Here is a 16,542-nt window from a genome sequence, read left to right on the forward strand (position 1 = left end):
CCATCTCACCTCATCTCTGCCCAAGTCGAGAGCATACTTCAATGCTGATGCTAAAGTCACCTACTTTCTGTGGCTTTTCCTAGCAACTGTTACACTATCACCCCATATTACTGTTACTTGAGAATTTATCTCTCCCTTCTTAGGCAGTGGGCTTTCTAAGGATCAGGGCTATTTTTTTTGTCTTATAATATCCCTGGTCTGGCATGTGGCAGGCACGTCATAAATGCTGCTTGAATTAAAGTGAGATTGGAATGAAAAAGGTCTATAAAGATAAACCCCAAACTGAAAGCAATGGGAGCCAGAGAGGAATGGGGGCTGGAGAAGGCAGTCAAAGATGACTTGGGCCTTATCCATAATTTGTCAACAAGAGGAAATTATTCATGGATGTATCACTTGTATAATTGAAAATTACTTTTTAAAAATGTAGGTGGCTATTAGCATGCAAATAATTTACACAGCAGGTAATCCATAAATCATTTTTACATGGTTTTGGTACATATTTGAAAAAAAATGGTTTGAAGGAAAACTCCCTCTCTAATTACCTGTTTTAATGGCTAAGAACACAGTGGGAGTTGTAATTCCATTGTAAACAAATAGCACATCAACTAAGAACAAAAGAAGGCAGACTGTGGGTACCATGAACTACAGGGGAGGAAAGCCAGGGGTAAACTGGAGCCCTTCTTCTGCCCCAGGGATCCCTCTAAGTGCTTAGTGTATTCCAGCTCCTCTGCAGGCAGAGAATTAAGAGGAAACTGTCTACTAAATTCCCCGTTAGGCTGGCTGCTCGACTCTCAAAAGCCGCATCTATTTTCATCACAGATATGGTCCAAACACTTTTCACAAGGCTGTTTAAAGAATGAAACTTTTTCAAAACTGTTATTATGCTGACAAGTGGTTCTATCTCCTCTGCGGATGAGTCAGTTTTTAGGCCAAGACTAAGGTGACAGAAGCGTCTGTCCATTTAGGAGCAGCCAAACCGAGCCCCTGCCAAAGACGTGCCCTTGGCTTCCAGAGCCCAGGGAGGGACGCTCAAGTGAGTCATTCAAGTTGCTAGGCAACAATACTTTGAATGAGGTTACAAAATACTTCCAGTTTGCAAAAGAACAGGAAACTTGGACTGGGGAGAGCTGGGTGGAAAAAAGTTGCTTGACTGGATTTTAAGAGGCCACCTTGGGGTGGGGCATCTCCTCAACCTCAGCTTCCCTCTCCCTTGACATTGCAAGTACTTCCCTGATCTAAAGCAAGGGCATGGAGGACACCCGATGCTCTGGCCACCCTGTCAGTGAGCAGCAGGGCTCCAGCTTTGACTGTAGTGCCCATTAGAGCAGTTAAGAATATGAGTCAGAGAGGCTCAGGAAGAAGCCATACTCTGCAACCTGCTAGTTATGCGACCTCAGGTGAGAGTTACTTACCTGCTCTAAGTCTCCATGCATTCACCCATTCCACAGATATTTATTAAAGGTCATCTCTGGGCCCAGCATGGTATGGGGAAATAGCAGTGAGCAAATATGCGCCCCGTCCTCGTGAGGCCTGTGCACTAGTGGGGGGTCTCTTGGTACGTGGCAGAGACTGCAGACGGCCTGCCCCTCTTCCTCCGGGGAACACCGTCTCCCAGGTGTTAGCGTACAGCTGGAGACTACAGGCCATGAGATGCATGTCAGCAGTGAAGGTTACGCAGGGAAGGGCTCAGCCACAGGCAGCTGCGATTATGCTGTGTTACTGTTTTCACCCGTCACCCCTCAGCAGCCCACATGCTACACACCAGACGGCTCTTTTCTTGGGGGTGGGGTTGAAGCCTAGAGCTATTAAGTGGTCTGGGTGGCCTAGATCTCCAGCATCCCATGTCCCCAGGGATAAGAATGAGAGAAACTATTTAAGAGCCTCAACTAAATAATAACAAATACTTGTATTCTTAGGGAAGTCAGTGCTGTACTTTGAAAACTTGCAGGTTAGTCCCGGAATGTTAGTATATTCGCATGCCACACTCTTTCCCCTGTCTGGTCCATTCCTCACCCTCTGCAGTAGACACTTGCTTTGTGTCCCACATCGCCCTCTTCCCCTTCTTAAGGCCACAGCACCCTGATCTTGTTTGGGGGAAAAAGATCGCTTCCCTAGTTTCAGACCAGGTGTTACAGGTAAAGCTGACTCACCTTGGCTCCAGGAATTGAACACATCTCAAGTTTAAGTTTCTTCCCCTCTGGCCACCATGACTGAGTCAACAATGGGACATGACCACCATCTGGAGTCAATGAGACTCAATTCTGGGGTCACTGTCTGAGCTAAGAGGGGAGGGAAACTGACTCCTTTTTTTTTTTTTTTTTTTTTGGCTTGACTTAAACACAGGAAGATGTAGGCTGGAGCTGAAGTCATGTTGCTATGTTGGGAAGAGACTATCCATGGAGACAGCCAGCCCAGAGGAAGGCAGTGCTGAGGGACCAAAGTGCAGAAACCAGCGCCCAGGACATAGTTTAAGCTCTGATTAAGCTGTACCAGCAGCCAATCCCACCCTGCTCTTTTCTGTTATATGAGCAGATACATTCCCTTTTTGCTTAAGCCACTTTAGAAGCTTAGGTTCTCTGTCACAAGTAATAGAAAAAGTCCTAACTGATACATTCTCCCCAACTCACCAATACAACTTGACCTTAAGATATTCATTTTCTTAGCAATCAAGTACAAAAAAAAGTCTACCCACTATGCCTCTCAGTTCCAGGGTCTTTTTAACTCTGTCTGTCTAAGCCTGACCAACATAGGGCCCTCAGCTCACTCAGGTGAGCTCCCAGCAAAGCCCGTGTCTACTTTCTGTGAACATACTGCCAGCTGGTTTGGATTGCTCTATTGATCTAGGAATTTAACATTACTGGCAGCATGATGTTATTTTCTTCATAAAAACCTATCGGCTGGGTAGTAAGGTAGAAGGCTCTGAAACATCCCCCCATTCTGCTACATATACACACAGAAGCAGCAATGAGTCCCAAACCTTTGAGAATATTAATGCTTTCTTCATATTTTCAATATTTATTCACTCACCAAAAGAAGCAGGTAATCTGTTTAAGACTAAAATTTGACTGACACTTAACATTAGCCAAAACCAGCATGGTAAAGCAAATTGGAATTGAAGCAGAAACCAATAAAAACATGAAGACTCACCAATCAAGGACCAGATAGGATTGTCCTCCTCTTCAATGCTTGAGAATTGACCTACAAGATTAGCTTGAACCTCAGCATCTAGAGCAGGTAAACCTCTCTCCATCAGGGTCTTGTTTACCTCAACACAAGTCTGAACACCGATAGAATTTAGGACTTCCTTCAAGTTAAAGGTCCTACAAAACGTGAAACAAAAATCCCATCAGGGATAGTTTTTATTTAGCAGGATTTTTGTTGTTGTTGTTGTTTTAAAAATATACCAACTTATTTCAAATGTCTACCAACTTTCCCTTATACAGACAATAATTACCTCTATTAGAATGAGCTTAGAAAATAGTAACTCCTCCCAACCATCTTTTATATGTAGCAGATTTGTAAATGCTTAAAACCACTCAATTCTGTGGGTAATGTTTAAATAGGAAAGCACAGACAGAAAAATGTGGTCTCTGAAAATAAGTCTGCAACCCCATCTTCAGGCAGGGCTATCAGAAAGGGAAAGAGTAGGTTCTTTAAAAAGTAACCTATTTACTTCTTAAAATAAACCCTCTGGTCTGAGTGGATTCATTCATAGATTTTTTTTTTTTTAATGTGCTTGTAAAATGATGTACTATCAATTCCTTTATCCATGCCTGAGCAGTAAATCTCTAACACCAATCAAAAACAAGAAATGAAGATATTCAGAAGCCAATACCATAAAGACAAGTTACCTAAAACTCTTGACCTATCATGATGAAAGGTAAGAAACTCCTTCGCATTGTTACTTTCAAGTAACTGATCAGTAATCCCAAATATATACAGTCCAGAAAATTGTAAAAAGTAGTTAGTGGTAGGTTATTTAACAGGTAAGGAAAAAGGTGTAATTAGAAACAGCGTTTGTTGGATCCACACTATTGGGGAATGATGATGGAAAATTGCTGCTCACTATTCAGAAAGGGTCTTTAAGACAACTTTGTGCAAAATGGGAATTAAAGGATAAGAGATGGGGGGATGGGGTGGGGGGAATTAGACAAAACAATAATATAATCAGATAGGCAGAACAACTATAAAGAAGATGACTTAACAACTAAGTAGTTATTAAAAGCTAACGTTTATCAAGCACTTAGCATGTGCCAGACACCTGCCCTAAGTGCTTCACATGAGTCATCTTAAGTTCTCATTAACTCTAAGGTAGGTACAATTATTCCCTTCTTACCAATGAGGAGGTGAGACTCAGAGTGATTCAAGATCTTATTCAATGGTACATAACAAGTCAGTAGCATAGCTAGGATTTAAACTCTGGTTTGTCTGACCCCAAAGCCTGTCCTCTTAGTAACCATTTTGCTATGTGCTTTATATTAATACTTAAGCAGTACTGGGGGTTCACTAAAGGCTTAATAAATTAGAATTCCTGGAAAATAATGGTTACCCAGTGTGGGAAAATGCTAAGATAAGATCTATTGCAAAACCAGAGCCAGAGCAGGTTTCTTTTTATTATAGGTCTTGGGTCCTGGAACGTGAAATAAAAGAGCCTGGCAAGTTAGCACCAGGATCAGTAGAAAGGGCAGGGCCTTGACATAGGCCAGGGTTCAGGCCTTGGCTTGTCCTTTTCATGGTGTGCAGCCTAAGGCAAATCCTATTCTCCCTCTGAGCTTCAGGTCAAAATGAGAACTTTGGATGCTATAACCACTTGGGCTTCTTTTGGCTTTTAATATTCTAGGATTTTATCAAGTCATTTACGTGCTCTCTAAGTAATGGGCAGGAGGATGGGAGGTTGGGTGTATCTCCCTTCAAAGAGAGGAATAAAGTCCCTGAAAACACCTGAAAGGGGAACCAGCAAGAGGAGCCGACCCATATGAGACCCATGGAAACATCTGGCCATTGGCTAAGACTAGGAATTTTCTAACTTGGACAGGATTCCTAATAGGATGATCTAAATGCAAAATTGAAATGGGATTCTAGTATTCAATGAAGGTTTGATACTGGGAAATGAATTTGGCAAAAACAAAACTTTCACTGGACTTGCAGAGCACCTCTGAAGGACAGAGATGTCACCACTCTGAAGATTTCACAGAGGCTGGATCAGTGAAGCTGGTAAACATTTCATGGCAGAAAACCTATGGAGTTGGAACAAGTGAATCAGAAAGCCTCTTTGATAGGGCGTTCTAAACACTGAGCGTGATGGATTTCTGGGTTTTGTTGGTTTTTTCCACAACACTGTCAAAGAAGAGCTTTTGCACACACCCATCCTAAGTGGAAACACTATACTCACCCTGGCACTTGTTATGGAAAAGACCTCTCCTTTCCTATGATGGGACATCTAAGCCTTCAGTGATATTAAAAGAAATTCTAGAAGAAGAAGGTGTGAGCTAAGCTCCTCTAAAGCACAGTCCCGAATATCACATCTAGATGTCAAGGTTATTCACATTCTCTGAAACACATGCAGACCCTGAATACAAGGGGAGCAGATAAGAATGCTTGGAACTTACTCTTTGTTCATGCCTTCAAGTAGAACAGCTGAAATCCTTTTTAGCCTGACTGCAAGCTCAGGTAGGCCTTCTGTAATAGCACCCACAATGTTGTTGGTGATTAGGGACAGGCAGGCAATCATTTTCAGTTGATTCAGCTTTTCTGTCAGTTCCTGAAGACGTGCTCCATCTGTCATGAGTGTCTAGAATGTTTATTTAAAATGTAAGAATAGTAAGGGAAGCTCAACACCATGAACATGTAAAATAAGCAATGTTACATCCAAACTCCCATTTTTATCTGATTTCAGTAAAGTCATTAAATCACATGCAACACAGACAGACCAGCTGATTTACAGTTTGAACTTAAGAATTAGAATACTGGAAAACTTGAGTGAAGGAAAAAAAAAAAAATCACTCACCTCTGGTAATTCTTTTTTCTGATAATCCCACTGTAACAATTTCAAATAACTATTATTTAGCACCAATGTAGGGCTCAGGCTTGGCTTGGAGCTGTTTTTGGCCCCGGGAGTTAAAGCGGTCTCAGAAAGAGAAAGTAATTCTTCATGTACAGATTCTTTTATCCATTCTGTAGTTTGATCAAGAGCACCTGCAAGTGCAAAGGCCACATATTTGTCCTACAGCTGATGGATTCCTTCATTTGTGCATTCCACATGACAGATGTCAGGTTAGGTGCTGGGCGTGAATGACAAGACAGCCATGGCGCTCAAGGAGCTCAGCTTAGAGTCCAGATGGGCAGACAGACCTGTAAGCTCACAATTACAGCAGAATACAGTGAATACTAGAAGACACAGCAGGAGTGGAGGGAGGAGAGGCTGTCCAGGACAGACTGTAAGAGGAAGAACTCCATAAGTGACACTTCAGGATACAAGGCAAACAGAGGAAAGAGCTGTCACTCCAGGCTAGGAGAATAGCCCACACAAAGACCCGGAATAGTGAGAAAATATGGTAATTTGGATGCTACAAGCAAATCTGTACTGAAGGTCTATAAAGAACTAGGCGGGAGAGAGAGTGGCAGCAGATGGCATCAGATATGGATAGACAGGCCAGCTCACACATGACCTTGAGTCTTGTGCAGAGAAGGTATTTAGATTAAAGGCACTGATGATTAAACATTTTTGGGTTCCAGACCCCTCAGAGTGTCTGAATAGAGCTATGCCTTTCCCAGCATGCTGGTGTGCACGCTTTATTTTACTTCAGACCCAGTTCTAAGGTTTCTCCCTAGAAATAAATTGCTTTTTATACCACATTTCTTATAAAATTATGTATTTGGTAGAATTTATAAGGTGGCGATTGCTTAAAAATGCAGACTGAACACAGGTGCAGATTTTTTAAAAAGACCCAGAGAACAAAATAAAGAATAGTCACCCTGAAAACAGAGGTAATTTATGAGCAGCTCAGTTTGCCACACTTAAGCAACACCACCCCCAGAATTTCACAACTTTGTTTCTCCTCACTTGGCAAATGTTGTTCTTGGTTTTCCCAGTTCTGTTTATAAAGATGTAAAAGACTTGCAGTCTTTTATTTAAAAGGTACCCAACAGACAGAAACAGTGGAAACCATCATGGATATAATTACAATATGGCGGTAATAAGCATTTATGCTGCAAGCTTAATCATTTACAGCTGACAGATTTAAAAGCCCATTTCTTTATCTCAAACAAAAGCAACAGTGTAGCATAGAGGTTCTCAATCCTGGCTGATTGTAGAATCACCTGGGGAACTTTAAAAAGAAAGAAATGTGATCTTGGGCACTGGCTCTTGGAGATTTTGATTTAATCAGTCTGAGATGGGGCTCAGGCATCTGTGTTTAAACACCCTAGGTGATCCTAATATGTAGCCAGAATTGAGTACAACTGGTAAAGCGGAAAGAGCATGAGTTTAGGGGAAAACATGGGCTTTTCTCTAAGGGGTCTGTTGAGATTTCACTCCCACAAGCTAGTACACTGACTGTTCTATGTGGCTCTAAAATCGAGGTCAACCCTATGAGGCACTGGTACCCTCGGTTTTTCATATGGAGAAGAGCCTCTCCATTCATTTCTTCAATGACAACTGAGCACCTACTATACACCAGATACTATACCAAGCGCAGAGGATTCACAGATGAGTAAACACAGTCCCTACACTCAAAAACCTCCTTATCTACCAGGAGAGAGAAACAGAACAATAGGCAATGGTTTTACAGGTGCATTTACCTAAGAATTTCTCAGGGGCAGTGGAGGCCCAAGAGCACTTCCCCACCAATATATGTTCCTGTTTCCTGCCAGGAAGCCTTGGCCTAACCCCCCTGAAACTATCTCTGGTTCTCTCAATCTATATCCTGCCAGTCCTTAGTGGTCCAGCCTCTTCCTATGGGAAGCCTTTCTTGATTGTATGGACCCATCCTTATCACTGCCTTCTTTTTTTATATATATAAATTTATTTATTTTATTTATTATTTTTGGCTGTGTTGGGTCTTCGTTGCTGCGTGGGCTTTTCTCTAGTTGGGGCGAGCGGGGGCTACTCTTCGTTGCGGTGCACGGGCTTCTCATTGCAGTTGCTTCTCTTGTTGTGGAGCACGGGCTCCAGGTGCACGGGCCTCAGTAGTTGTGGCGCACGGGCTTAGTTGCTCCGTGGCATGTGGGATCATCCTGGACCAGGGCTTGAACCCATGTCCCCTGCATTGGCAAGTGGATTCTTAACCACTGCGCCACCAGGGAAGCCCTATCACTGCCTTCTTGAGGCACATCTGCCTTTGAATTTTTGATCTGGCTGTCATTTCTCTTAAATAGCTGACCTGAAAAACAGCTTCTCTATTTATTAAAAAAAGTTATTAAATAGTTCATGTGCCTTTAATATTACTAGTGATATGAAAATGAGACTCCTTGAGAGTCCAAGCCTATGACGTTTATTTTTTATATAGCTTTCCCTTGACTTAGCTCATAGCACAACCTGATAGGTGTGTGAGATACCTGGCCTTGTCTTGGCAGACCCCTTTGCGTTGGAAACTAATCAAACATTTTTCCAGTGGTACTTGTCACTTAGTAGGTTCTCAAAAAGCCTCTGCTCTCTATATCTGGCATGAGAGACCCGGTAGGTTTCCTATTTAATTCACCATCTCTGGAGGTAACCATGGGCTTAAGTACTGACTCAAATAGTCTCCTTTAGACTGACAAATTGATTTGGTCCTATATGCCTGAAGATATCTTTCCCTTCAACTGTCATGCAGTAAAATGTTTACTAATATACACTGTGCATGCAAATCAAACTGGAAGACACAGGGTGTTTTAACTCTTTCAGAAAGCAGAGGAGGGAACACTTCCTAATTTATCTTATGAGGGCAGCTTTGCTCTGACACCAAAACCAAGCAATGGCATTATAAGAAAAGAAAATTACAGAGGGACATCTTTCATAAATACAGATGCAAAAATCCTTAAGGAAGCATTAGAAAGGCAATAAGATAAAGATAATATACCAGGGCCAAGTGATTGGATAAACATCTCAGGATTGCAAGCTTGGTTTAACACTAGAAAAAAAATCAGTCACTCTAATTCGCCACATTAACACAATCAAGGAGAAGAAAAATATGACCAATTGGGTAAATGCAGAAAAAGCATGTGAACAAGTTTAATATGTGACCTATTTAGATAAAAATTCTCAACAAACTAGAAATAGAAGAAAACTTCCTTAACCCCAAAAAATGACATCTATGAGAAGCTGCGGCTAACATCATACTTAATGGTCAAACAATAAACATTCTTCTGCTAGAAAAGCAAGGATGCCCTTTCTCATGACTTCTATTCAACATTTGATTGGAGGCCCCAGTCAGTGCAATAAGATAATCCAAAGAAATAAAAGGCAACATGATTGTATATACTATAGAAAAACCTAAGGAATACTCCAAAAAGCTATTAGAATTAATAAGTTAATTTAGCAAGGTCTCAGGATGCAAAGTCGATCCTCAAAAATCAATTATATTTCTATATGCTAGAAAACAAAAAGTTGTATAAAATAGCATTTATAACACCAGAAGAACATAAAATGAGATTAAATGTAACAAAATGGAGCTTTCCTGGTGGCGCAGTGGTTAAGAATCTGCCTGCCAATGCAGGGGAAACAGGTTCGATCCCCGGTCTGGGAAGATCCCACATGCCGTGGAGCAACTAAGCCCGTGTGCCACAACTACTAGGCCTGTGCTCTAGAGCCGGCGAGCCACAACTACTGAGCCCACGTGCCACAACTACTGAAGTCCATGTACCTAGAGCCCGTGCTCTGCACACAAGAGAAGCCACTGCAATGAGAAGCCTGCGCACCACAATGAAGAGTAGCCCCCGATCACTACAACTAGAGAAACGCCGCGCGCAGCAACGAAGACCCAATGCAGCCAAAAATAAATAAATAAAATAAATTTAAAAAAAAATTACAAGACCAGTACACTAAAACTAAAACAATATTGCTGATATAAATTAAAGATTTAAGTAGAGATACTGAGTTCACAGATCGGTAGACTCAACATTATTAAGATGTCAATTCAACATAATTCCAATCACCATCCCAGCTGGCTCTTTTGCAGAACGAGATAAACTAATTAAAAAATGCATATGGAAATTCAAAGGACCTAAAATAGGCAAAACAATTTTGAAAAAGAATGAAGTTGGAAGACTAACACTATCTGACTTCAAGACTTAGCCTCAGTAACCAGGATAGTGTGGTATCAGCTAAGAGTAGAAATATAGATCAATGGAAAAGACTAGAGAGTCTAATAAAAAGGAATGAAGTATTGATATGTGCTACAACATGGGTAAATCTTTAAAACACAATACTAAGTGGAAGAAACCAGACACAAAAAGCTACGTATTATATGATTCCATTTATATGAAATGTCCAGAACCGTCAAATCCATAGAGACAAAAAGTAGAACTGTGGTTGTCAAGGGCTAAGGGAAGGGAGGAATGATGAGATACTGCTAATGAGTTTGAGGTTTATTCTGGAAGCATGAAAATCTTATGGAATTAAATACCGGTGATGGTTGCATAATCTTGTGAAAATACTAAAAAACACTGAATTATACACTTTTAAAATTTAATTTTATGGTATGTAAATTATATCTCAATTTAAAAAAAGAATAAAGAGTTCAGAAATAGGCTCACAAATGTATGGTCAATTGATTTTCAACAAAAATGCCAAAGCAATTCAAAGGAGAAAAGATAGTCTTTTTCAACAAATAGTTCTAGAATTGGATATATGAATGGAAAATTTTGAACCTTGAAATATATTGCCTTGAAATGATTCATAAGCCTAAAAGTCTAAAACTTCTAGAAGAAACACCCAAAAAAAAAATCTTCATGACCTTAGGATATACAAAGATTTTGTAAACAATTCACTAAATGCACAAACCATAGAAGAAAATTTTGATTATTTGCACTTCATCAAAATAAAAAACTTCTTCTTTCCAAAGGATAGGGTTAAGAGAATGAAAAATGCAAGCCACAGATAGGAAGAAAGTTTCACAACACAAAAATCTGACAAGGGACTTGCTTCCACAATATATAAAGAGCTCTTCAAATCAATAATAAGACAACCCAATTTAAAAATGGGCAAAAGATTTGAACAGACACTTCATGTAAGAAGATAAATAAATGGCCATTTAGCATATAAAAAGATGCTAAACATCATTAGTCATCAGGGAAATGTATATTAAAACCACATGAGATACTTTCACATTCTCTATAAATATATATAGGGTAAAATTTAAAAGACTGATAATACCTAGTGTTGGTGAAAATGTAAAGCAATTGGAACTCATACACTGATGGTGAGTATAAAATGGCACAACTACATTGGAAAATAATTGGCCATTTTTTCTAAAATTAACCATATATTTACCATATGACTCAGCCATTCCACTCCTAGGTGTTTATCCAAGAAAATGAAAACACATGCCCACACAAAGACTGGTACACAAATGTTCACAGCAGCTTTATTCATAGTAGCCTAAAACCAGAAACAACACAGATGTCCATCAACAGGTAAATGGATAAATGAGGTATGTAATCATATAGGATTACAATATAATAGGATAACTTTCAATAATATAAACTATGGATACTCTAAACAACATGAATGAATAGCAAAAACCTTATGTTGAGTGAAAGAAGCTAGACAGAAAAGTGAACATACAGTATGATTCCATTTAATATGACGTCCTAAAAGAAGCAAAACTAATCTACATTGATAAAAATTATATCAGTTTTACCTCGATGGGGGGAGGTTGGTTGCAAGGGGCCTGAGGATTCTTTCTGGAGTGACAGAAATGCTTTATTTCTTGTTTCTAGTGGTGGTTACATGGGCATATTCTTTAGTCAAAACTCACAGAACTATACACTTAGAGTTGGCGTGTTTTTATTGTATGTATTGAATGCTTCAATAAAGATTTTTTAAAAAGATATGGGTTATGGGTTGGCCAACTAATCACCGAGTCTAAGGCAAAAACCTAGCAAACAACCTATGTGATAAAGTCACATAAAGCTTTACCAACACAAAACACACATGTAAATATTTACATTACATAAAAGCCATCGACTGTGCTATTTAGTGCTTCAGAGAATTCAGTCCAGGGAATGCCCTGTGGACTCTGCCAGTTTGGTATGAATGAGTTTAGTATTTGAGCTTTCTGAGATGAATGCATCAAGGGTATCCCTGTATGGATGCATCAAGGAATACAATTCCCATCTCTACCGACTTCTAATATGGTACCTAAGCATGAAATCTGAGTGACCCTTAAAAAGGCAATGACTCTACATCCTGGACTTGGGGGATGGCCAGGCTAGCTCTTGGTCTGTACAGTTCTGAACAGGCACCATTCAATAAACTAGGAGAATGGTGCAGAATACATGGATGGGAGTCCCTGATGTTGTCCAAAGCTTTAGACGGCCTCTATTTTCAATATTCTGGAAAATATTCAGAGCAAATACCCCAATTTTCAGTTAGAAGAATGTAGTTCTCTTATCCATGACATCCACTCTTTTATGCCTAGCAACACCTCACCTTCCCTTTTTTTTGGTACTGATTTTGAGAAATCATTTTCCCTCACGCCATGCTTTCTTTTTGTGAACATCAATTAGAGGTCCCATGGCCAGGCAACCTCCCTGACCAGGGGTTGGCCTCGCTGAGTCATATGCCCATCAGACTCCTTCCTAGGACTCTGAATGATGACCACAGCGTTCAAGGATGGCCCATGTTGAAGTGCACAGTAACCGTCTGAGGATGGAGCTCGGAACTTTCCCTTGCTTTCTCCTCCCCAGACTCCTGATGCCCTCCCGGTTTCCGGCCTTGCGCAGACTCAGGTATTTTCGCTTTTCTGTAAACTGCCCCACTCCTTCCATTCACTTCCTTTTCTGCTAAATCAGCCAGTTAGTTTCTGTTGCCTGCGATATGCCCCAGCTGATATAACACAAAATTGAAAAATCCAAAGAAAGGAGCCAAAGCAGCAGCTTGGTTTACTCCCGACTTGGCCATGAGAGACCTGGCTTCCAGTCCCAGCTCCGCTACTTCTCAGCTGTGCGGCTCTGTCTTTGGGCAGGTCGTTGCTGAGCATCAGCTTGCTCATATCTAAAGTGTTTCATAAACATTTCCGGAATGCCTTGGGTGCCAGGCAAAGACAATCATAATGCAGTTTTATATATTTCTGAAAAACATTTATGTCCCATAAGGATTTCTGAATCACATGAAATGAAGTTCCTGAGAACATTTTATCAGATATAAGAGATTATCTAAATAAATAAAACCTTTTCTTTCTGAGTATCTGAAAAATTACTTGTGGCCTGGCCCCCCAGGGGTAATGTGCCATTCTTTCTACAGATAATTTAGTTGTTGGATCTAATGTGGTTACTTTGTTGACATTTAATACATTCACCCAACCACTGCCTAAGGCTTTCTTGGGTATATTTTAATAGGGCAATTATATAAAATCTCTCTGTCGGCAAAAACAATTCTTTGGGGAGTCAATTAAGAAACCCAGAGTGCTTCTCTGTATTAATTTTCTCAATAATTATTTTATAAAAATCATGTACACACAAAAATCCAACACTTTTGTCCTTCTGTGCAATACTGTAAGACTCTTATTTTGATACTAGGGCACAGTGGCCGACTTTTGGCAGAGTGATTTGAGGATATAATTAATAGTTGACACACACTCTGCTTCCTGGACTCTTGATTTCTCTGGGAACATATTTAGATCTGGGCAACAATGACCTACTTGCACAGCTGGATTTATTCTATTCTTAAATCTCTGGAAATATCCAAGTCAATGTGAAAGATGCAAGTGAAATATAAGTCACTAAGCCTGCGTTTTAAGGAGAGAAGCAAATCATTTGAGATGAACGAAGCTGTAGTTCAACCCTACAGTAAGGAATTTGTTCAAAATTACAGGCTATCTTGACTCAAGACATGGAGACATTTGCACACATGTGTATATACACATATACAGGGACACAAATGAAACCAACCAATGAATCTCAGGAAAATGCTGCTAAAAATGTGGTTATCATAGTTCAGGTTTCAGATCCAGGTTCTATGTAGGGTTCTATGTCCCATAATCCCTCTCTGCCTTTGAAGCCAAAACAATATAGCTCTGAAGTCATAGAATTTTTGTTGTAGAAGGATCCTTAGAAGTCATCTAGTCATATCTGTCACTTGATGCTAGAGCTCCCTCTGCAAATCCCCCCAAGATAGTCGATATATTGTCTGGAGAGAGTCAGTTTTGCATAGTGGTTGAATGCACACGCTTTGGGGCAGAGACATAGCTGGGTTATGCAGGCTTTACCACTTACTAGCAGTCACCTAGGGTAAATACCTTAACGCCAGTTTCTTCTTTTATAAACAGTAGGTGATAACAGTACCAGCCTCATGGGGTGACTTGTGCAGCTTGAATGAGCTAATAAATGTATGGTGTTTGGCACATAGTACGGACCTGGCACACAATAAGTGCTCAAACAAAATGTTAGCTAGCATGGGCTACTATCAGTAATAGAGAGGCCCATTCCAAAGTTAAAACAGCAGCTCCAGCTGCTAGGAAGGCCAAAATTGGCTGTCTGCTGCTTCCCTCCCATGGGTCCTAGTCTGCCCTACAGAGCTTAACCAAAGCCCTGAATCACGATCGACAGGGAAGGCAGTGCTCATGGCCCACCTGAGTCTCCCTGTTATCAAGCAGAATGGGCCCAGCTTCACTGATTGTTCCTTCTGTCACCCTCCATGGCCCATGCCCTCTTCCCTGGACAGGCTCCAGCCTGCTGGAGCCCCTTTTAAAGTGGCATCTGTTTGGCTTTGTTTACATGAGGCTATCATATTGACTATCTTGACAGAAAAGCTCAGTCCATGAGGGGTAGGGTGGGGTGGGTGCATCACCTAACCCAGCCTTAGACTGTGGTTAACCGAAGCCCAGAGGCTGCTGTCAGGGGTTTGCCAATGAGGGAAGCAGTTAACCAGCCTCTTGCCAGCTGTCCAACATCTGGCATCTCAGCTTCCTCACCTGTGAAACAAAGGGAATAACAGCACCTCTCTCACTGAGCAACTGTGAGGATTCAATGAGGTAACACTCCCTCTACTCCCATTCTTTCCTGACGTCTCTTCCAGTCCGGTTTTAGTGCGCACTAGTCCACTGAAACTGCTCCTATCACGGTTACCAAGGATCCTCACACGGTCACATCCAATGGTCAAGCCTTGGCCTTCATCTTTCTTGACCATTTAGCAGCACTTGTCGCAGCTGATCGTGTTCTCCTTCTTGAAACACTTTCTTCGCTTGTCTTACAGGACACCACCCTCTCCTGGCTGTCTTCACCTCTCTCCTACCCTTTCACAGTCTCTGTTGCTGGATCCTTCTCCTCTTCTCAAGCTCTAGATGCTCTAGAGTCCCAGGTCAGGCCCATTCAGTATCTACACTCACTCCCTAGGTAACCTCATCCAGTATAATACTGTGGATAAGAGCATGGAGTGGATAAGGGCGTGGAGTCAAACTGCTTGGGGTGAGTCCCAGCTCTGTAACTCACAGGCTGTGTTGTGGAGGGAAGTGATTTAACCTCTCTATGCCTCAGTTTCCACATCCATAAAATGGGGAGTAATTTCCTCAAGTTTTAGTAAAGATTAAATCAGTTAAAACAGGTAAAGTGTTTAGAATGTGGTAAGCATTCTATACATGTTAGCTACTATCCAGTTCCATGGCTTTATCCACCATAAAGATATTGATGACTCCCAGATGTATATCCCCAGTGCCCAACATTCCTCTGAACTCTAGTCTCTTATATCTAAATGCCTCCTGGCATCTTCATGTTGATGTCAAACAAGATCTCAAACTTCACACATCTAAAATTGAATGCTGACTCCATACCATCTCCCACCCTTCTTTCCCTGGTCTCTCCCATCTTTCTAACAGGCATCACTCTTCACCCAGTTGCTTAGAGTCACCCTCAACTCTCTTTTTTCTCTCATCCAACTTTCAGCAAAACTTCTTACTCCATTTTCAAAATACAACCAGAACCTGACATCTTCGCACTACTTCCACCACTACAACCTGGACCAGTCCACCATCTGTGATACCACCTAATTGGTACCCCTGTTTCCCTTCTTGCTCCTGTACAATCTGTTCTCTGCTCAGGAGCCAGTGTATACTTAAAAAATCAAAATCAGATGTTGCTCCCCTGCTCAAACTCTCCAGTGACTTCCCATCACACTTGGAATGAAATCTAAATTACTCTCATTTCCTAACAAGGCTCTTTGTGACCTGCCTTTGCCTACCTCTTGGTCTCATCTGCTACCACTCTCTCCTGCCTACTCCACTCCAGCCACACAGTCTGCCTTGTGTTTGTCCAATTTCACAAGCAAGTTCCTGCTGCAGGGCCTTTGAAGGTGCAGTTCTCTCTAGCTGGAATGTTCTTCTCTCACATCTTCCTATGACCCTTCCT

The 16,542-nt window shown here is 41.2% G+C and overlaps 1 protein-coding gene across 5 annotated transcripts in view; it reads right to left on the reverse strand.

Annotated features, from left to right (window-relative positions):
- TCP11L2 (t-complex 11 like 2) overlaps nt 1-16,542 on the reverse strand; it is a 45,833-nt gene that overhangs the window by 9,147 nt on the left and 20,144 nt on the right. For 4 of the 5 annotated variants that reach the window (XM_082419471.1, XM_082419468.1, XM_082419469.1 and 1 more), the window contains 3 exons: nt 6,008-6,195; nt 5,610-5,791; nt 3,148-3,320 (listed from right to left, as the gene is read on the reverse strand). In XM_082419471.1, the coding sequence (XP_082275597.1) occupies nt 3,148-3,320; nt 5,610-5,791; nt 6,008-6,195 (543 nt within the window). Of the gene's footprint in view, nt 1-3,147; nt 3,321-5,609; nt 5,792-6,007; nt 6,196-12,929; nt 15,114-16,542 lie in introns of those variants that run through there. The other variant, XM_082419472.1, reaches the window with a different exon arrangement.

This window comes from Balaenoptera physalus, assembly GCF_965194825.1.
Source record: "Balaenoptera physalus genome assembly, chromosome: 13".
Classification (NCBI taxonomy): Eukaryota; Metazoa; Chordata; class Mammalia; order Artiodactyla; family Balaenopteridae; genus Balaenoptera; species Balaenoptera physalus.